The sequence below is a fragment of the Pseudonaja textilis genome, chromosome 14 (assembly GCF_049901715.1).
Source record: "Pseudonaja textilis isolate UNSWEBS1 chromosome 14, rPseTex1.2, whole genome shotgun sequence".
Taxonomy (NCBI): domain Eukaryota; kingdom Metazoa; phylum Chordata; class Lepidosauria; order Squamata; family Elapidae; genus Pseudonaja; species Pseudonaja textilis.
In genome coordinates this window covers 9,001,684-9,028,036 of record NC_142003.1, presented here as the reverse complement: position 1 = coordinate 9,028,036, position 26,353 = coordinate 9,001,684, and the positions used below count along the sequence as shown (strand labels likewise).

The window sequence follows — 26,353 nt, the reverse complement described above, 5'->3', positions numbered from 1 at the left end:
GGGGTCTGGACTATCCCAATGAGCCAATGGGGCAGTGCAACATGGGTATTGTATTGCAGACTCCATAGCTCAATGTAATTGATTTTTTGTACAGTATTGTACACAACACACCTTGGTGACTGTGGTACTGAAAGAAAATTGAAGAAAACAAAGCAAGGAGTGCATCATTTATTAGATTTGTATGTTACCCATCTTGCTCGGAGCCAATCCATAAAGGACATACAATGCCTTGGTTGTGACTGTTATTGCAAATACTTCAGGAAATCCCCCAGGAGGCTGTATGTCCATCATGGTCCGTTATATTGTACGATATTCCCCACTAACCCTCTAATAAGTCATATAGAGGCCAATATATACTAGACGTTGCTTTATATGTCCTACTCATCATCCATTCATATTACCCTATTGCAACCAAGCCATTACAGAATTGCTTAGTTGTGGTTTAATCTTGCACGGACCCAACTATGTGGTTTATAGAACAATAAAATTCTTTATTGGCCAGGTGACTGGACACACAAGGAATTTGTCTTTGATTCATAAGCTCTCCGTGTACATAAAAGCTGTAAGTGATAAATTATACAAGTAGCCCTCAACTTATGATCACAATTACAACCAGAAAAACAAGTCCTCAGTTGTTGGTTGAGGCACTCGTGGAACTGAAAGTGGTTTTTAGCTCTGTCAGGGCAGTCATTAAGTGAACAATGTGGTGATTTACTGGAAAGTGGCAATATCAGTCACGCGACTGCAGAATGCAGCAGTCATAACGATTACCAGTTACCAAGCACCCAATGTGCAATCTGGTGATCACGGGGATGTGTGTGTGTGAGACCATTTACAAAGGCTGAAGGTTGTATGTCGGCTTTACAAGGAGGTAAAGCACCCATTCTCTGGCCGTCATAAATGCAAGTGGCCATAAGTGGAGCACTCTACAGAGCAAAATCATTGAACCACAGAGCATGGTTAAGCATGCCAGCTTAACCTGAACTTTCTGGCTCCAGGTTTCAAGGCTAAAACAACTTTTGTGATTATAATTCACCCACCCTGTTAAAATATTGAAACACTTCAAAGTGATGCTTCATAAAGACTCAGGCATTTGTATACAAAGTTAGTTTTTATATAAAAAAAATCACTAGCCAACATGAACTTTCATTAACATTAATCTTTTCTTTTTGAAAAAAAAAACCCTCATTGACCAGGTCCAATATTCCTCAAATTCATTCAAAAACATAAGCCTTTTAAAAATCTTGGTTTATAGAGGCATAATTCATTGAAAAAAAAATACATTTTTTTCTCTAGGCTCTGATTGTACAATATGACAACAAATAACAAAAACCATTATTTCAATGTCTCCTGATCATGTAAAGATGGTTGTTTTTCAGTGATCATTCAATCCAAAAAGAAACTGGTTAGTTTCTTCAAGGTCATTCAAACCCATTTAAAATACCACATTACATATCTGACAATCTGTGGGCTCTTCCATAGAATGGACCTTCCATAGAATGGATTTTTTTATTTTTCAAAATTTCTACCCTATTAAATTGATCAACGCGGGCATCATTTCCATCAACGGGCTCACAATCGCAAAGATTGTGCTCTTTGCGATTGTGATGACATGCGAACACATAAGTTTACCTGCCATTTGTGCCCTGAACAGTGTATACTTTAGGACCTTACGGCAACGTGACAGAACACAATGTTGCTAGTTTCTGGGCAAAATTTGACTAATTTGTACATGTTTTAATTTTGTTTTTTAATATATTTTAAATTTCCTGTTGCATAGTATGCCTTGTTTTAATTGTGATGCTTCTGACACGAATAAGCAAACATACCAACATCACACAGCCTTCTTCCCCCTTGCTCCGCATAACACTGTTGTCATCACAGTTGTGTGGCCATGGACTTGCATTTTTAGGAGGAAAGAAACATGTAAAATCAGAGAAAGTTAAGGAGCAAGCAAAGAAAGAAAGAACACAATGACAAAGGAAAATTTGGGAAAGAAGGTTAAAAAAGAGGATAACAAAAGGGGACAGGATGCATTTGCTAAATAACTTTATGACACTAGTCCACAAATTGCGTCGATCATTTTGAATAGAAAGACAGGAAACATCATCATGTACATAGAAAAAATATTGGTAAACAATGGCCGTATGTTCTCCAACAAATGGCAGAATCCAGTTACAGGGCAGTGTTTCTCAACGTCAGCCATTTTAAAAACGGGTGGACTTCAACTCCCAGAACTCCCCAGCCAGCCTGCTGGAACATTCTGGGAGTTGAAGTCCACCCGTTTTAAAATGTCTGAGGTTGAGAAATGTTGATCCAGACCATCCTTCCTAACCTCTTTGCCCTCAAGAGAGTAGCTCACCAACTTGGAAAAAGGGGGTCACATTAGAAAAAGCAATTTGAGATAACGAAGAGTTTAAATGAGGTAGTATCCCCCCTTTCCCAAAATAAGACCAGACAGTTCCAAGCTGCTAAGAGAACACTGCTCCACACCCTCTCAAGATCCATCAATGAGATGTTTACATTTCAAAGGATGGCCAAGGATTTGTGTGTGTGTGTGTGTGTGTGTGTATGCGTAATCTGGCCTCCTTCATTTCATGGAGAAGTTGCAAGAGAAAAAGAAATAAATTCACAGAGGATTGCTTCTGAATTGCTAGATCGGAGTGAACCACTCAGCTATACGATGTGGAAGGTTGACTTGTAAACCTTATCTGGCCCACAAGCAAACCCAACATCTCCTGGGAAAGACTATGATTTGGTCTTGGAGGAGAAGCCGGTCTTCCATGTAAAATAGGACCTCTGCGTTGCATGTCTTAGCACCGCCACCTTTGATTTGGCTACTGTGTTGGGATGTAGAGATGGTAGCAACCTCAAGAAAAGCTGACCGTTGTGTTAAGGGAGTCAGGAACTACCATGGGAAGCCTAGAGAGTGATGACCCACAACATCCAAGATACTTGGTACAACAACCTCTCAATTTAGCTCTTTGCTTTGAAGGATTCTGACGTTCCGAGAAACAGCCTCTAAGGTTCAAGCTTCAACAACCTCCAGCTTTCAAAGGCTTAAGAAACCTAAGTGGTTCTTCTCTTCTTCACTGTATGGCATTACATTCTTCCGCTTGGCTTGTCTCCTGCTCGACCAGCCATTGGCGGAATGTAAACAAGATTCTGAGCGCGAAGGCAGCTGTACGATTTTATCCTTCAGCAGCCTCAGCGGTTGCCCCAAGCTGGCTTTGAGAAATGTGCCGTCGGTAGGAGGACTGGTGCTGTTGACAGAGGCATAGCCTGAGCTGGCTTCCCCAGGAGATGCTTGGGTGATGGTGAACCCACTCTCTTCGTTGGGATGGTCATAATCCTTGAAGATGTACCGACATCCTCCTTGGGGAAGGCTCTCATCGTCGCTGGATTCTTGGCAACAGCAAGGCTTCTTCAGGTCCTGAGGCGGTAGAGTTCCATCCAGAATTCCAGGAGGAGCTGTAACTATACCACAGGGAAACAGGAGAAAACTCTTAAAAACAGAAGAAGAAACTCTTAAAATAAGATGGTCAGTGTTCTGACCCAGCCTTCATGAGCCCCACTCTACAGCCTACTCGTGAGGAGAAATCCCTTTTTATTTAGAAAGGCAGGAATACACGGCATTCACGGACAAAGCTCCAGGTGCACACATCCTTAGGTGATTTGCAAGCCATAGCAGTCTCTTGAGTTTTCCGCAGAGAGCATCAATGAACACTTCATGTCAACTCGTAAAGCATTCCTATGCCTGTTTTCGAGTTGCCATAAGCAGGGGTGGGGGAAAAAAAAAACTGAAGGAGCAGTATGGCAATTAAAACCAGAAGTACATTCCACGCTTGTCTTACAAAAATTGTAGCCTAGGTTACCGGATCTTCTGCCTTCGAAAATTCTTCACTGGAGAATGCGATTGATGACACCCACCCTGTGTGCTTCGTTGGAGAATCTGATTTTTTTTTTTGACACACCCAGGGGGGAGGGGGGAACAGAGTCACAAGTGACTGTAAATTACATGTGTCAGAGTTGGCTTCAAATGGGTCAATGCTGACATGTTGCTCCTAATAAATCTTTTGGATTCTTTTGAAGCTTGGCGCGACACTTCAATCCCAACACCAAGAGTCCTGACCAACCCAAGTAGGAAATCCAGACAAGGAATCCGCCGGAGGGAATTCTTCCGGAACATAAATGGTTGTCTCCGACAACTGCGCCTCCCACCTCCCTATATTTCAGCCAGGGAGGGACTTAAAGTCTCCTTCTTTTCCTGGTAGCTGGCCTACATTGCTCTCCTTTCTGCACTTCTCTACACATACACACATCTGGGACAGGCCCCAGCTATTCGTCCCCCCTCACTCAGCTCAGGCCCTGAAAACAGCTGCCTCTCCGCCTAAACATGAGTAGGTGGGCCCTGCTCTGCACCTGGCTCTGAGACCTCCTGCTCCTCAGAGCCTTCTGCAGGCCCCAGTGGCAACCCAGATACCCCCTCCAACTCCTCTGACTCAACTATCAGTGAACCACAACCATCAGTATCGGACCTAGAAGGCCAGGTCTCCACGTGAAGGTCCAATTACACTGATTTATTGCTCTACATGCCTATTGCAAAGGAATCTTCTCAATGAACGATTAGCATCTGACTGGAGTTAAGATAAGGGCCAATGGCACTTCAAGGAGATTTGGACGTAGTTCACTTGTGGCTACGTAAAGATTCTAGGCTGAACCCCCTTTTGACTCCACCCCCAGGTTCTGCTACTTTTCCTGCTCCAGTCAAACACTTGCTGAGTCGAGAACTACCGGCAATAGGCAGCCCGTTTGTAAGTACGAGTTCTGACATAAGTAGAAATTTGAATTGAAGATGGAATTGTTCTTAATCCAGAGACAACTGTATCCAAGCTGCATAATGCAATTAAAATCCAGACACAGAAGAGCAAGACCAACAGACATCCTGAAACTTGCATATATATTTTTTTACAATGGAGATAACCTTAGAGAGAAACAGGGACCTTACCATCTCCCTCCTTCTCGCCTTCACTTTCTTGATCTCCTTCATATCCTGAACAAGCATCCAAGCTCCAATCCAGAAAATTATCCAGAAGACTTTCTTCCTGAGTGGACAATTCAGCCGTGGGAGTGGTGACAAAGCTACCCCGGTCCTCCTGGATGCTGTCTTCTCTTCTCCTGTGAAGGGAACACCACCATGAATGACTCTCTTTGTCAGAAGTCCTGAGCCAAGGATGAGATTCTACACCTCCAGATATAGGCCAAGGGTGGTTGAGGCCTGGTGCTTTTAGGCACACATGAGAACAGTCAAGATGGCCATTGCAATCAGATCATGCAAAGGCATGTATAAAGGAGTTGAGGCTTGCATAGCATGACTGTAGCTCCATCATGATTTATTTTTATGTCCACCCCATCCTGTGACCTGGAATATAACTGGGTTTTTTTCTTTAACAATCTAGGGGCTATAGCAAGGTCTTCAAACTTGACAGCTTTAAGACTTGTGGACTTCAACTCCCAGAATTCCTCCTCCAGTCATATTAGCACAGGAATTCTGGGAGTTGAAGTCCAGAAGTCTTAAAACTTGCCAAGTTTGAAGACCCTTGAGATAGATAGATAGATAGATAGATAGATAGAAAGACAGACAGAGAGAGGGGGGGGAGGGAGAGAAAGAGAGAGGGAATAAAACACTATAAAAATACAATTTATCTGCAATTATCTTAATCAGCCTGAGCTGCAAAGAACTGCCTGTGCTTTTCCCTATCATAAAAGCAGCAGCACAATTACTGAGAAGGGAGATTGGGATGAACGAACAGCTGCCTGTTCACATACAAAGAGCTTTTATGCTTCGTCTTGCAATAGAATCGAAGATGATTTCATTTGCACTGTGCAGAGGAAAACAGCCAAGTCAGCCAGATGTTAAACGGAAATCCAGGTGTCGGAGAGACCTGGAAGGAATCCCTGCACTACGCCACTGTAAGCTTTGGGAAACATGCTAAGGGAAAGGGAAACCATGAGGTCACCTAGACATTTCCCCAACCGTCTCTCTCTCCCCATTGGCCACACGGACTAGGTTTTCCCTTGAGAAGGCGAGTAATCCTGAATTACAGCAAAAAATGCTTGTAAAAACAAATTTGGAAGCAGAACTTAGAATCCCGTTATTACACAGAGATGGAAATCAAAAGTTTGACTGGTTTTGGGGCCTGCAAAGTCAAGAAATCTTGCAAATGCTACCCCTTCTTCCTTCTACGAAAAGCTGGGAGATGTCAAAGAATGTTCCACCCATTGACTTCTGCTGTCTTCAAAGCCATTCCGCATTTTTTTTAAAGCAATAGAACCCGTGTCCCTTAGGTGCTTTTTCAAGAGGCACCTTTGGAGCAACCTTGACCTGGATGACTGAGAATCTCTAGGGACAACAGAAGCTGTGTGTCAACTCAAAAAAATATTTTTCTGGTCTTTTAGAGTTGACAGAAGAAAGGGAGTGGGAAGAGTAGTGCATTCCTTAAATGCTTCAGATAATTGCTAGGAAGCCGAAGCTGTTGGCCTGCAAGATTATGATTGGAGAGCATGATTGATGACTCTTGGCTATGGATGTGTCCCATTGGAGAATATACATCCAGGAGGTGGGGGGAAGACCACGGTCAAGGGTGAAATGAATGAAGTGTCTCAGAGTTGGCTGCACCCAGGAAACGCCGACATGTTCATTCCTAATAAATTATTATTTTTTTAACTCTGAGAGATGTGGCTAGAGACTCATGATTTGAATGGGGGGAAATTATCAGAGCCCCGACACTGTGGTTTTCCTACAGTCCAATCTTTCTCCTCCTTGGAGACCTCCTAAGGACCACCAGCTTGGCCCAAAGCAACCATTCCCATTTGGAGTTGGGAGATCATAATCCTCCTTGTCCCTGCAGGGTCCCTCTCCCTGCCAATTCAACCGGAACCCAAGTATCGAACTTGCCTCTTGGAACGTTTTCCGGATGGGGAAGTGAGGAAGGTCTCCACCGCGTTCACGTACGAAGATCCAGGCTCCGGGTCTTCCTGTTTCACTCCAAGCAGCGAGCAGAGCTGGCTGTAGCTCATCACCTAGAGGAACAGGTCAACGGAGGTGGGAGACTGCGTTCATCCTGGCATCCAAGCTGCTCACTGCCAGATATTTGGCCGTTTCTTCTACCAACCAACCCGAAAAACCCACCCACTTGATTCTTCAACTGCTCCGTTAGTCAGATGCGAAGAACCAGGATCGCACTTAGTTGCAATTCGGATTTATTGCTCAAGCTTGTAGCCAAGAGTCTAGTTCCATGATGGTGAACCTGTGCCCTGCCGGACTAATTGCCTCCTTTTGCCTTGACTGGACTTATATTTATAGTTTTTGTTGACCACATTTTCGATTTGATTCTGTGCAGCTAAAGGCCGTTCCTAGGAGTTTTTCTCCAGCCCAGAAGGTAACCAGGACATTGGGGGCAAAGTTGGGAGTTTATAAAGGGACTCCTACTGATGATCTGACTGTGTTGCCTTTGCGCCACGCCCCTTCGGGTCATCACATATATTATTAAGATGACAATCTTTAAAGAAATGTTTAAAACAGTGGAAAAAAACAAATCCTTACTTGATTCTTTATTTAGCCTACCTCTTCTTTTCCAATTTCTTCGTAGCGCTTATCCTCAAACCGTTGCTTCACAGCAATCAGGGAAACCTGCCTATAATCTTTGGGAGCATCTTCATGGAAGCTAGGAAGAAAAAAATAATAATCAGGGAATCATCTCCATGAATCTCCAAAACAGTCACGAGTATCAGAATACCTTAATTTTCTCTGGCCTGGAATCTCTAGCTAAGTTTGACTACAGCTTCCCAAGTAATGGGGCGATCATTTTCTGCCCAATACGCTCCCCTTTGTGGTTCTGCCAACAGGAGGAACCCACATCAAGATCAGCTATTATATTTGGGTATATTTGATTATTCGTGTATTAACTGGAGCTAGAATTGTGTTTGCTCAAAATTGGAAAAGCGAAGAGATGCCTACTGAGGAAAATGTGATTAGAAAAACACTAGAATGTGCAGAAATGAAGATTTAACACTTGCAATTAAAGAGGAGCAAACTGAATATTGTAAGACATGGGAACTATTTTATCGATGGCTAGAGACAAAAAATATGAAAGCCAGAAATAGCAAATAGATTAGTGGAACATAGAAAATAGGTGTCAGCTCATAAAATATTTCTGTGGTCTTTTTAGAGTTGTCAACAGAAAGGGAGGGAAAATACGTTATTTTTGGATATCGCTTCTAGAATTTGTGCTTGTGCAAAAAAAATAAAATATGAACCTGATTTTGGTGAAAGATTTAGTGTTATAGAAATGGCTGGTTATGTATTAAATGTGTAAAAGCTGTAAAAAAAGTTGTGGTTGGAGTGTGTATCTTATACTGTGCTAGGAAGGGTTGGAAGTTAGTGCCCCCATTTTCTTCCTTTTTCTCTTCCTCCTTGTATTTCGAAGGCTTACCATTTCTTGTGGAGACTCAGCACACAGGGAACTAGTTCTTCCAGAGAAAATCCTGTATTTTCCGTCAACTGGCTAGTCCAAGGATGAGCTGGAGAGAAGACAAATGAAAAAAAGAAACCCTATCAATATTGCTAATTTTTTTTAAAAAAAAAATCTTCTGCACAACTTAAGCTTAACTTTTATCTCAGCTCGGGAAGATAAGCAGCCCTCGACCTGTGACCACAATTGAGCTCCACCTTTCTGCCGCTAAGCGAGGCAACCCTAAAGTGAACTGTGCTCCATTTCACGACCTCTTGTCAAGGTGGTGAAGCTAAGTGGCTTGCGGGGTTGTCAAAACGAATCTGGCTTCCCCCATTGAAAGTCAGGAGATCTCCAAAGGTGATGTCATAACCCCGGGAGAATGCAACCGTCATAGATATGAGTCAGTTGCCAGCTTTGTTCAAATTGGAACTCACCTTGTCTGTGCAACACTTTTGCTAACAACAAGGCTGCTGCAGACAAACGGGCTGGGGAATAGCAGCAAAGCCCGGTGTTTAGCAGGGAAAGTTCACAGATGAAGCTGTATAGGGATGCTGTCCTTCTTTCCAGCGAGACGACATTCAGTAGCACTTCCTTATAGTCAACAATAGTAGGAATCTGTGGGTTTTTTTTTAAACATATAAAAGAAAAAGAAAACAAGAAGTCAAATATGTTCCTAACCTGGGCAAGATAAGTCTCCAGATGACGTCTTCTGAGGCTTAGCTGTTATATTTATTTTAAATGTTTAAATATATTTGGTTCTTTTTAAGACTTCCGGTCCCTACCAGCTTCTTAAATTTCTAGCCCACAGTTGTGCGATATGTTTCAAAGTCAAAACGCATGAACACCAGTTTGTGGCTGCTTCTGGGTTATTTGTCCCAAAGGAGCCTTTTTTCCAGAGGCAACTGGACTTTCTGATTTTTTCTTGGAAGACGCTCATCGGATGAGAAGTGAAACATCGGGAAAAAAAACAGAAAGTCCAGTTGCCTCTGGAAAAAAGCTCCTTTGGGAAAACCATGGCCTGGATGACTGAGAATCTCCATAGTTTCTTATAAATCAAACAACTACAGGAAGGAAGGAAAGAAGGAAGGAAGAAGAATAGAGGAAGGAAGGGAGGGAGGAAGGAAGGAGGGGAGGGATAGAAGGAAGGAGATGAATGGAGGAAGGAAGGGATAGAAGCAGATTAATAGAGGAAGGGAGGAAGGAGAGGAGGGAGGGATAGAAGGAAGGAGATGAATGGAGGAAGGAAGGAAGGAAGGAAGGGAGGGAGGGAGGGATAGAAGAAGGACATGGATAGAAGGAAGGAGATGAATAGAGAAAGGAAGGGATAGAAGCAGATTAATAGAGGAAGGGAGGAAGGAAAGGAGGGAGGGTTAGAAGGACACAGATAGAAGGAAGGAGATGAATAGAGGGAGGGAGGGAGGAAAGAAGGGAGGGAGGGATAGAAGGACATGGATAGAAGGAAGGAAGGAATAGAGGATGGAAGGAAGGAGGAAAACATAAGGTTTAAATTTTGAATCTAGCTGAGAAAGTCACAGCAGAATCAAGCAGCATTGGGAACATTCAAAGGAACGGGATTTGTTCAATATTTTTTCATGCAGCAATAAAGTGATCACATTCATTGTCCAAAATGTGCTCCAAGCACATCACTTCTAACATTGCTATCAGGAACAATTGAACAGGTAGCCCTCGACTTAGAATCCCAATGCTTAAGGCCAAGTCCATCCTCTCCATACAAGTTTACCTTTATCCTGCCTTCCAGGGCAGAGATGACTTCCCCCATCATCCTCACGAGGTCTTCGTACTTGTACGTGTTGTCTGTTAACCAAACCGCTTCGCGAATCGTCAGAATCTCTTTGCTCACGAAGCTGCAACGCAAGAGAGAATTGCATGAAAAGGCCAAACCACGGGAGAAACAGCGGAGGCCCCGTTTCTTACTAATATTCCCCCTTCCAGAAGCAGCTAAATCACCAAGGCTTCGTGTGATTTTTTTTAAAGGGCAGAAGCTGAGAGGAATTAAAAGAAACAAACAAATCTCAGCAGAACTAACTCCAGGGTATGTGCTCAAGCAGTATCTGACAGGGCCTCGAAGGGTGCCTGAATTTGCAGCAAAACACAGCAATTATCTTTTGGATACCTACTGTCAGCCTCGCAGGCTAAATCAGATATGAATCACAAGCAGATGAGTTTATTCTGCTTTATTGCAAAACTAACATGGATAAAGGAAAAGGTTCCCCTCGCACATCCGTGCTAGTCGTTTCCGGCTTTAGGGGGCGGTGCTCATCTCCGTTACAAAGCCAAAGAGCCAACACTGTCCGAAGACGTCTCCGTGGTCAGGTGGCTGGCATGGTTAAACACCAAAGGTGCACAGAACGCTGTTACCTTCCCACCAAAGTGGTCCCTAATTTTCTATTTGCTTTTTTAATGTGCTTTCAAACTTCTAGCAGGCTGGCAGAAGCTGGGACAAGTAACGGGAGCTCACTCCGTTACGCCATGCTAGGGATTCGAACCGCCGAACTGCAGACCTTTCTGATCGACAAGCTCAGCATCTAGGCCACTGAGTCCCTAACATGGATAGGACCTTGCAAGTCTTAAAGTACAATCCTCCCATCTCCTTTGGAGCCCAAGAAACTAGGGAGGGTGTCTTCTGAGTTCTTACCTCAGCCGTCATACAATTGTGGGTTAGGTTGTCTCTTATCTAACTATTCTCTTGGCAGCATCTTTCTCCAGTCCCCCAAGGTCTTTCACATATACCATCTTGTCCCAAAGGTGCTTGCTCCAAAAGGCAACTGGATTTTCTTGGCTTTTTCTTTGAAAATGTTTTGCTTCTCATCCAAGGAGCTTCTTCAAAACAGTTCTGAAGAAGCTTCTTAGATGAGAAGTGAAAACACGGAAACGCCTCCAGAAATTGTGAGCGCTCAATCACTGGATGTTTTTAAGAAGAGTCCAGACAGTCACTTATCTAAAATGGTATAGGACAGGTTCTCCTGCTTGAGCAAAGGGCTGGACTATAAGACCTCCAAGGTCCCTTCCCGCTTATTCTATTCTAAATTCTCCATCGCTTTTTGGAAAAAGCACCTTTGGGATAACCTTGAGACCACTACATCTCCTCTCCATCTCTCCATCTCTATTACATAATGAATGTAAATCACATGATGAAATATATTTATAATGACTATGATCATCACTTATATCTTTTACATACAGAGAGCTTATGCACCGAGACAAATTCCTTGTGTGTCCAATCACACTTGGCCAATAAAGAATTCTATTCTATTCTATTCCGTATTCTACTCTACTCTACAGACTATTCTACTCCGTATTCTATTCTATTCTATTCCATTCCACTCCATATTCTACTCTACTCTACTCTACTCTACTCTACTCTACTCTTCTCTACTCTACTCTATTCCATATTTTACTCTACTGTACTCTGTATTCTATTCTATTCTATTCTATTCTATTCTATTCTATTCTATTCTATTCTATTCTATTCTGCTCCATATTCTATTCTACTCTCTTCTCTGTTCTACTTTGTTCTGTTCCCGAGTCCTTGTGTTTTCCACTAATGCAGCAAAATGCAGGGGCTCTTGCACCATAGCATTCAGAAACCGTTGCAATCCCCCCTAAACAAGAATTGGTAAGACCAGGCCAAGCCACCCCTAGCACCTCCAAGAGCTACAGGGCTTACCGGGTACAAATAACCATGCATGCAATTCCTAAAAGCTGCAGCCGAGCCCGGGGCACGGGTCTCAGTTTCAAGTACCGATCCACGCAGCCAATGGTCATGTGAAGGCAGAGGCTGGAGAAATCTTTCATGGTGGCCACTTCTACCAGCCAATCAACCAAAATGTATCTAAAAGAATAAAACAACATAAAACAAAAGCAATTAGAAATTCATCTTTGCTGTCAGATGAGTATCAGTTATCCCAGAGTGCCTCTTTCATCAGTCATTCTCCTTTTTACAAAAAAAAAAATATTTTTAAGATTTCTTCCAAAGCAAATAAACAGAAGTTTAAAAACAAAGAAAGAGGAATGACTGAAGAAACTAAAATTAGCTACTTGTCACCTTCTTTTTAATAGATGCTAAGAAATTCATCCTTGTCAGTAGCTAAACAAATGGTTGTAACCGAGGTCTACCTGTATGGCACTTGCACGTAATGATTTTTTTAAAAATCCACATTAACTTTATTGTGTCAGAAAACTCTAAACCATTTCCCTAAAAAAATCAGTTTTAGCAAATCCAAATTGATACTTGAAGCATTTTCACCATTTAGCAATGGAGCGCAAGACCATTTCTTGCAGGTTTTTAGCACGATGAGTGGCCACATGGTGTTTGAGGATGCTTTAAGGAATACACATTGAAACCACCCCCCAAGCCACATTCAGCCTAATGCTTTTAAAAACCGACAGAAGCCGGGTGAGGTTGCTAAATTATGTGACATCTCAACCCTTTCAAAACCGACTTTTGAGCCCCAGACTGTTTCAGGAGCAACCTGTAACCCAGCAGCAATTAATAAATGGTGTTTTCCTGCCCCCGATGAGAGATTAAAATTCCAAGTTAAAAAACAACTCAGTTTTGTAAAATGGTTTTATTCCTGCTGGCCCAGCTAATTAAGCTGCCCAGGGTCACTCAGCGGTGAGACGGATGGCATATAAATTGAATAAATAAATGACAAAAACAGCAGGATGGGCGTCTTTACCTCATTGTCTCATTCATACCCTTCTGGACAGTGAAAATGCTCTGCTTGCTCAGAGGAACCGAGGCCTGGAAAAACTGGGAGACCGCCTCGACCGACATCTTGCTTTCCAGCCCTAGTTGGTTTCTGTTCCCGCAAGCTTTGGCAAGAGTGATCTGCACAAGGTAGAAAAGCAACTCAAGTTAAGACAACGGCGCTCAGCTTGAAGGGAATCAACCCTGGAGGACAGAACCCGAAGCTCAAATACTTCAGCCACCTAACGAGAAGAGAGGACTTCTTGGCAAAGACCCTGACATTGGGAAAGATGGAAGGAGGAAGGGAGAAGGGGATGGCAGAGGATGAGATGGTGAGATGATGTCCTTGACGCAAGGAACGTGAATTTGGGCAAACTCCGCTGAGACAGTGGAAGCCCTGGCATGCTACGGTCCATGCAAGTTGTGAAGAGTAGGCACAACTTAACAACCAGCCAACAATGCAAAGCTCAGCTGTGATGGGCAACAAAGGAAAGACTCACTGTTCAGTTAGGAGGAAGACTTTTTTTCCCTGGGGATGCCAAGATTTCAAGGAATATTCAAATTAGTTGCTCTTCAAAAGAGCCGCAGTGGCATAGTGGTTAGAACGCTGTATTGCAGGTTGACTCTACAGTTCGATCCTGACCAGTTCAAGGTTGACTCAGCCTTCTCTCCTTCCAAGGTGGGTAAAATGAGGAGCCAAACTGTTGGGGGGGCAAGAGGCTGACTGTAAAATGCTTAGAGAAGGGTGGAAAGCACTGTGAAGCGGGATATAACTCTATTGCTATTCGGTGACTGAACCCTCAACACCGGGGGGAGATTTAGAGATGACATCACTGTCTGGCACCTAGTTGCAGCTGATGGGGGCCAAATTCCAAGCAGTGAAACTGTTTTGGCTCTTCTCTCAGTGGCAGGCTCACCAGTGAGCAAGATACATCTTTTCTTGGGAAATCAACCTGGCTGTGCAGCAGGGACCAAGCCAAGCCAACGGCTTGTGATTCCTGTTCATTGACTTAGGTCCATCAACCTTTGTGGATCAAAAAGCTCTTAGCCATAAGGGTAGGAAAAGATTTCTGCTCTGGGAACGGCACTGAGTATACATGCAGAGCGTTGCCATTCAGAAGAAACCCAGGAAGGCGCAGAAGCATGCAAAATTCATCCATCCAAATTGCAATGGTATGTGAGAATGGCCTTGATCAAGGGTTTTCAAACTTGGCAAGTTTAAGACTTGTGGACTTCAACTCCCAGAATTCCTGAAGTAACATGACTGGAGGAGGAATTCTGGGAGTTGAAGTCCACAAGTCTTAAAGCTGTCAAGTTTGAAGGCCTTGGTAGAAAAGAGCTCCTGCCTAGGGATTGATAAGAGGGGAGCCTCGGTGACTTAACACCCAGAGAAAGAAAATTAAAGAGCATCCACCCTAGTGGATCAGGCTGTTAAAAGGGGATGGTGGGAGATTGGTACCTTCAGACATGCAAGATTAATGTCAGCCTTGCCAGTTAAACCAGACAGGAAACACAACCAGATAAGCCAATTCTACTTAACTGTAAAGCTACATGAACAGAATCTTGCAAGTCTGAAAGTACAAAATTCCCACCATCACTTTTAACAGCTTAGACTTCCCAAGTTTTTTTTTCCCTCCACCCATGGGGGTGACTGAAGGCTCCTGCCTCTGTTATCTGATTGTTGCCTAGGCAACCTCTCTTTCCCTCACCCCTCAAAGTCACGTTTAACCATTCGAGCAATTAGGGCAGGTCCTTCCTAAGTTTCTTCCTCTACCCTAAAGCCATTGGGGGCGGGGGGCTCCTGCCTCTTTTCTCCGATTGTTTCATGGACAGCATCTCTCCTCTTCATCCCCTGAAGCCATGCTCACATACCTTTACAAAGTGGGAAACTTTAGATCCAGGAGCTATGACCATACCTGAGCTTCCCAAGACCCTTTGGCTGCGTAGTCCCTGAGTTGTCTGAGGCTCTGAAGGTATCGACCAGGATCTGACATCTGTAAGAAAGGAATGAAGTCATCACACCTTCTCTCTATCCTCGCAGGGGACCAAGGAATTCTTCCCGGAAGCCCCTTCGCGTTGCAGCCTCTTACACCAGAAGTTGTGAACTCACCGCGTTTTTTTTATTATTTTCCCACAAGAGGTAAGAGCTGTGCAAGCAGCCTTGCTTTGAGGAGTCATCAAACATCTCCAGGGCTTCTTTCCTCTTCTCTTCATCCTAATAAAAGGGGGAAACAATGCAATTCTCTTTGAACAGTCCTGGATGCAAAAGTGTCAGCAGTCCTGGATTTTATTTTGTTTGAAATTTCAAGGTACATATAGCTGCCAAGTTCATATAGGCAAAAGTAAAGGTTCCCTTCACACATATGTGCTAATGGCTTCCGGCTCTAGGGGGCGGTGCTCATCTCCGTTACAAAGCCGAAGAAGAGCCAGCGTTGTCCGAAGACGTCTCCGTGGTCACGTGGCCGGCAGGACTAAACGCCGAAGGTGCACGGAACGCTGTGACCTTCCCACCAAGGGGGTCCCTATTTTTCTACTTGCATTTTTAACATGCTTTCGACAAGTAACGGGAGCTCACTCCGTTACGCGGCGCTAGGGATTCGAACCACCGAACTGACGACCTTTCTGATCGACAAGCTCAGCGTCTTAGCCATTGAGCACCATGTGACCATTAAACCCCAAAAATAAAAACACCGCAGCAACTCAGCATCGTAAAACCGTCACAATCTGTCTGGCGGATCTGATTGTAGGAGGCTGACACATTCTGGTCCCCTTTGATTAAACAATGTCATCTATAGGGATCTTGGGAACAGGAATATAGGATATTATAATGAAGCTGAAAACATAACCTCTTTTTATCTTCCCCAGCCCACCCAGCAGAGTGTAGAGTGTGGAGTGGAAGGGATTACAAGAGAGTAAGCCGGTAAACAAAGGGGAATGTTTTGCATAGTGTGCTCACAGCTGCTGGGGCTAGCACATTCCTTTGGATGTGTATTCCTCACGGTGTCCTTATTTACTTTCTTGTAATCCCTTCCTCTCCAACGAACTTAAATAGAGATGAACTCTCCTGTTAATTATCCCAGTGCTGGAGTAGGCATTTGAAAAGTCAGGGGAGTAAGAAACACAAAAGCTGTCACATTCATGTGATTTTCAACTTAGCAACCGCTTCGCACTTACGGCCAAATTTGCTGCCCAATGATGGTTGCTTTCAAGAAGCAACTTGCTTCGTTAGTTATCATTCAGAGCATCAGAATTCAAAAGATACTTCCAACACATGCTGATGGAGTGGACAATAAAACGGTCCTTACCTCAAAAAGACTCAAAACTTTTGCCAAACAGTACAAAATCGATCCTCGAGTCTAGAGAAAGATCAAAGTGGAATGGGTGGGTGAAGGACACATTTAGTATAAAGAGAAACTAGAAATCAACATTTTCAGAATTGTCTTATGCTTTTTTCTCTTGCACTTGAAAAGATAGGTTCTTTTTCATTATTATTGCAAATTAATCTGAGAACAGTCACGTAAATGAACCCGCCCATTATAGTTCAATATATATGTTGCCACTGTTCAGGGGCCTGAAAAATTTAAAAATCCTGATTATTGCAGAGAGACTGGTTGAGTCAAATGGGGACTTAGGCTGGAATCCCTATGTGGGCACAAAAGAGTGAAACCTAACTCCCCCCTTGAATGCTGCTGAACCTTATCTAGTCTTACCTGGTCAGTCTGAGAAGATTCCTGTTTATAGACTTAAGCAATAAACCAGCTAATTGAACTCTTCATGGCTGTTTGCGCCTGACACCGATTTAGATTTTTATCAGCTTTAGAAAATATACTCGTAGCTCCTTTGGCATAGCAAAAATCTATCGGTCCATCCTTCTCCTCTTTTAACGACCCCATAATCCCTTGTCGGGTGAAATCTGGGCAACTGAATGGAGCTGTGTATTTACTGGCCAGATGCCCTTCCCGTCACCAATACAGAGTTTTGTCAGCAGATATTCATTCTCAGTGTGCCCAGAGAGAGAAATATCTGCCTCTACCTAGGGTCAAATTCACAGCCTGATTGTGAGGCGAGAACACCATGTCTAGGCCACCACACCACTCAAAAAAATCTATCAGTCTATCTCCTGAAATAAGTAAGGACTAGAAAATTAAAGCAAGTCAAAGGTTTTTTTCAGGATTTGCACTGTGTGGCTGGTACATTCATGTTAGCTTCCCTGAATGCAAATTACTGTGCCCGTTCTGGGCAACCATGAATCAAAATCAGGAGGCTGCGAGTTCAACCCTAGGTAGAGGCAGATATTTCTCTCTCTGGGCACACTGAGAATGAATATCTGCTGACAAAACTCCGCATTGGTGACAGGAAGGGCACCTGGCCAGTAAATACACAACTCCATTCAGTTGCCCAGATTTCACCCCACAAGGGATTATGGGTCATTCAAAGACGATGAATCTGGGCAACTGCAGGCTCTGCAAATCAAGGCTCGAAAGACACAGGACCAAGGTGCTTTACTTTTCGCTGCTGACACTCTCTTCGGAGGCTCTCGTAGACCACGGCTTTGCAACAGCTCCCACCCAGAGACCAGGGGGGCCGTATGAACAGCCAGACAAAAGGCACGGTGGAGACGTTCAAGCACTCGGCCAGGCTGAAAAAGTGGGATGCCTTGAGCCCATTCACTTCCGCACGGCCTTCATCGGAAACGGATGCTTAAAAAAAGAGAGAGAGAGAGAGAGAGAGAGAAGAGATGATGAACCTTGGAGGCAGGATGAAATTTCAACTACCAGCTAAGTTCCATGCTCGTGGCTCTGCTGTAGCGTAAGGGGCAAGAGACCCCGTACAGAAGGGCCCATCTGTTCCCAGTGTTTTCTGCCCACCCCAGGAGGTCTGGCAAGACAGGCGTTCTCCAGAAAGAAAGAAAGAAAGAAAGAAAGAAAGAGAGAGAGAGAGAGAGAGAGAGAGAGAGAGAGAGAGAGAGAGAGAGGAAGGAAGGAAAAAAGAAAGATTTGATGAGAACCAGGAAGGAAGGAAGGAAGGAAGGAAGGAAGGAAGGAAGGAAGGAAGGAAGGAAGGAAGGAAGGAAAAAGAAAGATTTGGTGAGAACCATGATGGATGGAAGGAAGGGAAGAAAGGAAGGATTTGATGAGAACTGGGAAGGGAAGGAAAGGGAAGGAAGGAAAAAAGATTTGCTGAGAGCCAGGATGGATGGAAGAAAAGGGAGGGAGGGAAGAAGGAAAGGAGAAAAGGAAAGGAAGGAAGGAGAAAGAAGCAGAAAGGAGGGAAAGAAAGGAAGAGGAAGGAAAGGAGAGGGAGGGAAGGATGGTGATTGAACAGAGGGCTTCTTTTTCAAATGTGTACATCTACGTGTCAACTTATTTGACACAACCAAGGTCCCTGTGTCAAGCAACACTGGGCCTGGCTGAACCTGGCGGGGCCAGAACAACTGTCTCCAAAGTGAGGTGCACACACACTTACGGCCTTCATTGTAGAGGTAGGCTATTCCAAGTTTAACAGCAGCTTCAAAGTTACCCTTTTCTGCAGCCCTGAATAAACACAAGAGGGGGCAGGAAACCGAAAAGCAGACTCATTATTTGCAGGAATTCAGAGCTCAGCGAAATACAGGGAAGTTGTAAAACAAATCTGGGTTTTATTCTCCCCTTAATGGTTTTAGCATTTGGCAGGTCACCCAACATCCCCTCTTGAAGAAACCATCATTAGAATAGAATAACAGAGTTGGAAGGGACTTTAGAGGTCTTCTAGTCCAACCCCTGGCTTAGGCAGGAAACCCTAAAACATTTCAGGTAAATGGTTGTCCGGTCTCTTCTTTAAAACGCCCAGTGTTGGAGCATTCACAACTTCTAGAGGCAAGTTGTTCCACTGATTAATTTTTCTAGCTGTCAGGAAATTTCTCCTTAGTTCTAAGTTGCTTCTCTCCTTGATTAGTTTCCACCCATTTCTTCTTCTCTTGCCTTCAGGAGCTTTGGAGAATAGCTTGACTCCCTCTTCTTTGGGGCAGCCCCTTGAGATATTAGGACACTGCTATCATGTTACCCTAGTTCTTCTTTTCATTAGACTAGACATACCCAGTTCCTGCAACCGTTCTTCGTATGTTTTTAGCCTCCAGTCCCCTAATCATCTTTGTTGCTTTTCTCTGCGCTCTTTCTAGAGTCTCAACTTCTTTTTTTACATCGTGGCAACCAAAACTGAATGCAGAATTCCAAGTGTGGCCTTACCAAGGTATTATAAAGTGATATTAACACTTCACGTGATCTGGATTCCATCCCTCTGTTTATGCAGGAACCCTAAGAGAATCTCTCAGTTACCCTGGGAGATGGTGAAAATTGGAAAGATTGAAGACTTTTTTGCACTAAAACTCACTGTTCTGCCCACCGTGATAACCTCTACAATCGGTCACTTAATAACTCTTCTTGCATAGCGCAATATAGCTGATGATTTCCCAAGTTCTAAGAAGTTACCTTTCAAGTTAACATTTCTATTGAGTTGTAAAGGAATATAAAATACAAAATGCAAAGTAAATAAGGGAAACAGCGGGGAGGGAAAGGAGAAGTGAGGAAAGATAAGAAAACAAAAAAACGAAAAAGAAGCATTGACTAATATAGAATACAAGATGAGGAAATGGAATGAGTTTGGGACTTGGGCAAGTTTCAGAATAAATAAACAGAAAACAGCAATGCTGACCAAGAATATGTCTTCTTAGGATAGTGATATATTGAATAAAAAGTCGGGTTTTAGGGTTGGTTGAGAAAAAGGTGAAGTATTTAAAAAGTTACCTTTCAAAGATTTTCAAGTTTCTCGGAGACGGCCACTCTTCCTGAAAGCTTGCACAGGCCCAAATGCAGGTGTGGTTATCTATAAGATACTTAAGATGAGAATGCACCTGGAAGAGAGCGAAGAAGCAGACCATAATAGCCAGGGAAACCTCAGTTAAGGGCAATTAACATTCAACCAGGTGGAATACGCTGGAAAACAATTCTGCGAGACTGGAAGGACAAGTTCTTCTGTTTGCATCAATGGATTGTTGGCGCAAGCAACCGTTTTGGCCTCAATGGCGGGTCTTAATGTAGGACTAACTATTCCGCAAGAACACCTTATGCGGAAAGTGCAAAATGAAAATAAACAAGTTTGGGACTTACAGCTCGGAGGGAAAGGATGTCTTCTATTGGAAGACCTTTGAGAACATGGAAGAGAATATCTTCTGGAAGGGACAGTAGGGTCAGGATACGGGGTCTCTTCTTCACCCTTCTCTTGGAAGGCACCGAGAAGCACCGGGAACATCGGCAGTGGGTAACTGCAAAAAAGCCAGCTGTCAACTCATAAAGTATTTCCATGGTCTTTTAAGAGTTGCCAACAGAAAGGGAGTGGGGAGCAGTGCAGCAGCTTGCAAACCGAAAGTGCATTCCATCGATGTTTTCAGAGATAGTAAGTAGGTGACTGAAGTTTCTGCCCTGCAAAATTCTAACTGGAGAGTATGATTGATGGCTCTTGGCTCTGGATGTGTCCCATTGGAGAATATGAATTAGGATACACCCGGGGGTGGGGGGAAAACCAGGGTCAAGGGTGACAATGAATGATGTGTCTCAGAGTTGGGCTACACCCAGGCAGCGCCGGACGTGTTAACTCCCAATAAATCCTTTTGAAATTTTTGAAGTTTGGCTCGAGACTCATGATTTAAATGGGGGTAACTGCCGGAATCCTGACATAAAATGAGAGGAACTATGAAAGAATCAGGGCCATCTACTAAGGTGCAGTTCAGAAGATTTATTGCTCAAGGGCAAAAACAAGAAACTAGTCAACTAAAGTTTAATATTAAATTGGTGCCAGATGAGGGTCAACGGACTTTGGGAGTTGGAATGTTTGTGGCTACATAATGACTCTTGGCTAATGACTTGCTTAACTCCGTCCACAGCTCTGCCTGCTCTTCTCCGATAGGAACTGATGTGGAAGCAGTAGAACTCCCAAGCCAAATGACATTGCCAGGTCTTGAGTTTCTTCTAGAAACTACACCAATTCCCACAACGGACCTACTCTCATAAAAATCCTGTGCCTGTTTATTTGAAAGAAAGCTCTACAATATTCAGTGTGACTTTTCTTTTGAGCAAAGATGCAAACGTTTGACCCATTTCTTTGACTTACAGAAACATTATCATATGTCAGGATTTATAAACTGGGAATCCTAACCTTTCAAATTCTTTCCCTGCTCATGCAGGTAATCAGACGGATCACCTGGATCTCTTAGGCTAGAAGCTATCTAGCAAACCTGACCCACCCTTTGTAAAATGATCTGTCTTGGAATTTTAGCAAGACTCCAGGAAGCTGCAGGAGACATGGCGATGTCATAAGACTCCTTAAACCATTGTTGAAAAGCTACTTTTTGCTAATTATGGGATCTCCCCAGATTGCGCAATAGCAAATTGTTTCTAAAGAGGATCGCCACATTTCAGCTCATTTTCAAATGGGCAAAGTTGGCAATTTTATTCATTTGTATTCCTGCCTTTGCTATATTTTTTTACAATAACTCAAAAGTCAGCAAACATACATAACGTCCTTTCCTCTTCCTATTTCCCCCAGAACAACTCTGTAATGTGAGCTGGGCTGAGAAGAGACTGACTGGCCCACAGCCAGCCAGCCAGTTTTCATGCGTAAGGCAGGACTTGAACTCAAGATCTCCCGCTTTCCAGCCTGGTGCCTTTTGGATCCATTTTAATAAGAATTACATACAGGTAGTCCTTGACTTACAATAGCAGTAGCACTTAGACTTATATACCGCTTCACGGTGCTTTATATCCCTCTCCAAGCGGTTTAGAGCTAGAATCTTGCCCTCAATAATTTGGGTCTTCGTTTTACCGACCTCGAAAGGAAAGCTTGAGTCAACCTTGAGCCTGTTGAGATTCGAACTGCTGACAGTCAGCAGAATTAGCCTGCAATACTGCATTCTAACTACTAAGCCACCATGGCTCAGTACTTCCTTTAGTTACCAGAGTTAAAACAGTACTGAAAAAAAGTTAGTTATGACCATTGCAAGCATCCCCATGGTCATGTGATCAAAATCCAGATGCTTGACAAGTGACTCATATTTATGACCACTGCAGTGTCTCCTGCGGTCACGTGATCACTTTTTGTGACCTCCTGACAAGCAAAGTCAACAGGGAAGCCGGATTCACTAAACAACTGTGTAACTAACTGCAGCGATTCATTTAAGAACGGTGGCAAGACAAATCGTAAAATGGGGGCAAAAATCACTTAACTGTCTCACCAGCAGAAACGTTGGGCTCCATTGTGATTGCAACTCAAGGACTACCTATATTTAGTAATTAGTATTTACTATTATTTAGTAGTAGCTAACTAACTTTAAATAACTTTAAAATTAATATTTTAAAGCAAGAAAGGACTTTTAATTAAGGCCTGTACATTGACGTTTTCCTCAAGACGTGATGCCATGGCACACTTTCATAGATTATAGTGTAAACATAAATTTTACACTCACAGGGAAACAAAAAAAGATCATGTGACTCTATATTCTCTTTATTGGGGTAGTCTGGAATTAAACCCACAATTTATCTGAGGTGTGCGTCTATTCAGATTGCATTAGAGTAACTCATCTTGGGGGGTGGGGAGGAATGCTTGGATTCAAACATGTTTAGGAAAGTCAAAACAAGAAAATCTATTTATTCTTTCCTCCCAAAATCCATTTCTCTTTACAAAAAGAGAGAAAAACAGCAAAATTCTACTGGGTGAGAAACCTCATGGCACAGCTTTGAAGCCAGCAGTTAAGACTCTTTGAAAAGCTGGAAGCTGCTTTAAAATAGACACAATTGTATTTCTTTCTTTGAAAACTTCTAATCAAAGTGAGTTCTGGTTTCACCATACATGAAAAAACAAACAAACATAACTATGTTCCTTTCAAAGACTTTGAATCTTTTTTCCCCATATCAAATTTTGCTCTGAATCCATGAAAAACCCGGACTTATGAGCTACCTGTCCTTTTGGTACAAGGGGGGAGGAAAATATATATATATACCCCAAAGGCAATTCCTATTGTAAAAAAGAAAAAATCTTGTATTATGGTCTTATGGAGCCCATGCAGAAGCTTTAAGCCAATCCCCTCCGCTGACAAGCCAGCTCTGATCTTCTTATAGGCTCGGCTCACTTTTTAAATCGACCCGCCCAAAACTACGGACGTCCTCCCCGTTGAGGTTTTAAAAAATTATATATATATAATATATATATATTCCTGTATATATATATATAAAATTTTAAAAAATACGAATCAATAAACCAGTTCGACTCCAGCAAGGTGGCTAAACCATTACCAAAAGAAAAAAGTGGGTTTAAAAGCAAGCTAGCCCAAGTTGGAAAAGTTCTAACAAGCCACGAGAAGCTCAACTTTAAACCAACTTTTTTTTTTTTGCAAAGACATCCGGTGGCGCCTCTGCCTCGGGACGGCGGGTTTGTCCAGTTGACGGGCTGCTGGAGAATGAAAAGGGTCTCCATCGACATTGGGGGAGGGAAAAAGGAGGACCTTTTCCTAAGCAGAATCCCATTTCTCCCAGCCCGGTTTTGCCTTGCGACCTAGCTTTGGGGCTCCGTTCCCACGTTACCCTCCCGTGCCCGGATTAGGCTTTCCGACGATTGCACGGGGGTATTAAAAAAAAAAAAAGGAAGAGGGAAGACGGTGCACCCATTTGAGGGAGGAGGGGATGAAGTGATAGATTAACAGATGCGTTGGAAGGGACCTTGGAGGTCATCTAGTCCAGCCCCCTGCCTTGCATTCCCCCGCGCACCCAGGCGGGGCTCCCCTCTCCAAAAAAAAGCAGGGTGGAATGGGGCTAAACCACCGGTCCCCCGGGGATGAACGGTCGTGGGAATGAGTCACTCCCGAGTAGGACATCCCAGCAGCGTGAGCAAAGCTTGAACCCCTCCCCTTCAATGAAGACCCCCCCCCCAAAATAGAGGTTTGATATGGGGTACATCCCCCTCCCCAAGCTTAACGAGCAACTCCCGGTCGTGGGGATGAGTCACACCCGTGTAGGACCTTCCAGCAATGGGAGCAAAGCTTGAACCCCCACCACCACCACCACCAAAGTAAAGGTTTAATACAGGGTACATCCCCCTCCCCAAGCTCTACGGGCAACTCCCAGGCTTTTGCAAACAGGGGACCCGCGGAGACCGCTCACCGCCCGCTTTCATCCTTGCCAGCCGGCCGGTGAACTCTCGCCTCCCCCGGGCAGCGTTCGCAGAACGGCCGCCGCGGCGCCAAGCAGCTAGTTCGCAGTGAGCGCCGAGCCTGCCGGGGGGCGGAGCTCAGCGAAGGCTCCTCCCCCTTTACTAAAGCTGCCTACCGCTCTGAAACCTTCGGAGGCTCGCGAACTAGCCAATCGCTTGAGAGCGGGCGGGCCGAGTTAGAACCACGCCCCCTTTTCTTTTCTTTCTTTCTTTTTTTTTTAAGAGCCGGTCACCTCGCGCTCTCTCTTTTTTAAACCTAGCAAGAGCCGCGGATTGGACGGAGGGCGGGGCGAGGGGCGGGGCGAGCGGGAAAAAAAAATGCTCTCTCGCTCTGGGGAAAAGGAGAAGGATTCGAATCCCGCGCGCGCGGAGGCGGCGTTAAAGCGCAGGCGCAGAAGCCGCCCGCGGAAATTTACCGGTGTAGTTTCGTGGGTCCCATGGAAAGAAACGGAGGATGGGTTTCCCGATCCCCGTTGCCATGCCCCTGGAGGGAGCGGGATTACCAGCTTGGATTCGCACCCGGTGCTTTAGCCCAGACTTTTTCATTCTTTTTTTTTTCTTTTAAAGGTTATCCATACAATGTAACCCGCCTCTAAGAGAGAGGGGCAGCATGTAAATTTAAATTTAAATATAAATATATATTGCCCCCCCCCAAAAGAGTCAAATAAACAATGCAAAAGCAGAGAACAATAGCAAAAAAATCTAAACAAACTGCATTTGTGATTTAGTTCTATTATTATTATAATTATTTTAATTTTTAAATACTCTAGTGTGATTGTGATGTGTTTAGGGCACTGTGCTGGAGGAGCTTTCAAATTTCATTGTATTCGTGGAATGCAATGACAATAAAGGTATTCTATAAAGAGAAAGAGGGGAGAGAGGGAAAAAATAAAGGAAAGCAATGACTTAAGTATCCAACTTGGGCATTTGGCAAACTTCAGCCACATTATTTGTTTACTTGTCAAACATGTACAAGATAACAAGTATAGGTATGAACATAACAAAGGAAGTAAATACAGATAAATGGGGACAGTAGAACAGGGACGGTAGGCACGCTGGTGCACTTATGCAGGCCCCCTTTAAGGACCTCTTAGGAATGGGGTGAGGTCTTGAAATAAAAAACAAAACCTAATGATATTGTAATAATGATATGATATATTAAGTTGATTAGAATATAACATGAACGTAAACTCAATAAGAAATGTATACAAATATTTTGTGCACAAGATATATAGAATACTTTATTGGCCAAGTGTGATTGGACACACAAGGAATTTATCTTGGTGTAAATACTCTCAGTATGCATAAAAGAAAAGGTACATTCGTTAAAAATCAAGAATCATAACGTACAACACTTAATGATAGTCATAGGGTACAATCAGCAATCAAATCATACTAGGAAACAGTCAATATAAATCATAAGGAGACAAGCGACAAAGTTATAGTCATACAGCGACAACAATATATGTACCCAGCCGGCACACTGTATAACTGAAAGGTTTTATTTGTTGGTTTTGTTAAAAAAATAAAATAAAAAAACTTTTTTTTTAAAAAAAGAATGGGGTGAGGTCCATGGTAGACAGTTTGAGGTCGAAGCTGTGAAGGGTTGAGGCTGTGACAACGGAATCGGATGGGGTATTCCAGGCATTGACCACTCTGTTGCTGAAGTCGTATTTTCTGCAATCAAGTTTGAAGCGGTTTACCTTGAGTTTGTATCTGTTTATTTTTATTTATTTATTTATTTGATTGGTCAATTGCTTACAAGATAATAGGTACAAGTATAAACATGAATAACAATACAGAAAATAAGTACAGATAAATGGGGACAGGGATTGGAGGCACGATCAGGTAGGATTCTACCAGTTCGCACCTATTCGCTAGAACCGGTTGT

At 43.4% G+C, this 26,353-nt stretch overlaps 1 protein-coding gene across 1 annotated transcript; it reads right to left on the bottom strand.

The window, feature by feature from the left end:
• Nucleotides 1–1,095: 1,095 nt before the first annotated feature.
• On the bottom strand, nucleotides 1,096–24,554 carry CCNF (cyclin F). Its single transcript, XM_026704182.2, has 17 exons — nucleotides 24,414–24,554; nucleotides 20,373–20,527; nucleotides 20,010–20,116; nucleotides 18,694–18,761; nucleotides 17,734–17,927; nucleotides 16,533–16,583; nucleotides 15,338–15,442; nucleotides 15,144–15,221; nucleotides 13,217–13,368; nucleotides 12,205–12,369; nucleotides 10,258–10,381; nucleotides 8,951–9,131; nucleotides 8,496–8,583; nucleotides 7,628–7,727; nucleotides 6,959–7,083; nucleotides 5,009–5,178; nucleotides 1,096–3,477 (listed from the first exon to the last, which is right to left on the bottom strand). Exons 1-17 carry the CDS (start codon nucleotides 24,424–24,426, stop codon nucleotides 3,053–3,055), a joined length of 2,301 nt encoding a protein of 766 aa, XP_026559967.1. The 5' UTR covers nucleotides 24,427–24,554; the 3' UTR covers nucleotides 1,096–3,052.
• Between the last annotated feature and the right edge of the window lie 1,799 nt (nucleotides 24,555–26,353).

Coding starts and splice junctions, on each gene's coding strand:
- CCNF (XM_026704182.2), bottom strand. Junction 9,132..10,257: donor CCCTGGAAGGCAGGATAAAG/GTAAACTTGTAT, acceptor AAAAACCCACAG/ATTCCTACTATTGTTGACTA. Junction 8,584..8,950: donor AAAAGTGTTGCACAGACAAG/GTGAGTTCCAAT, acceptor TCTTCTCTCCAG/CTCATCCTTGGACTAGCCAG.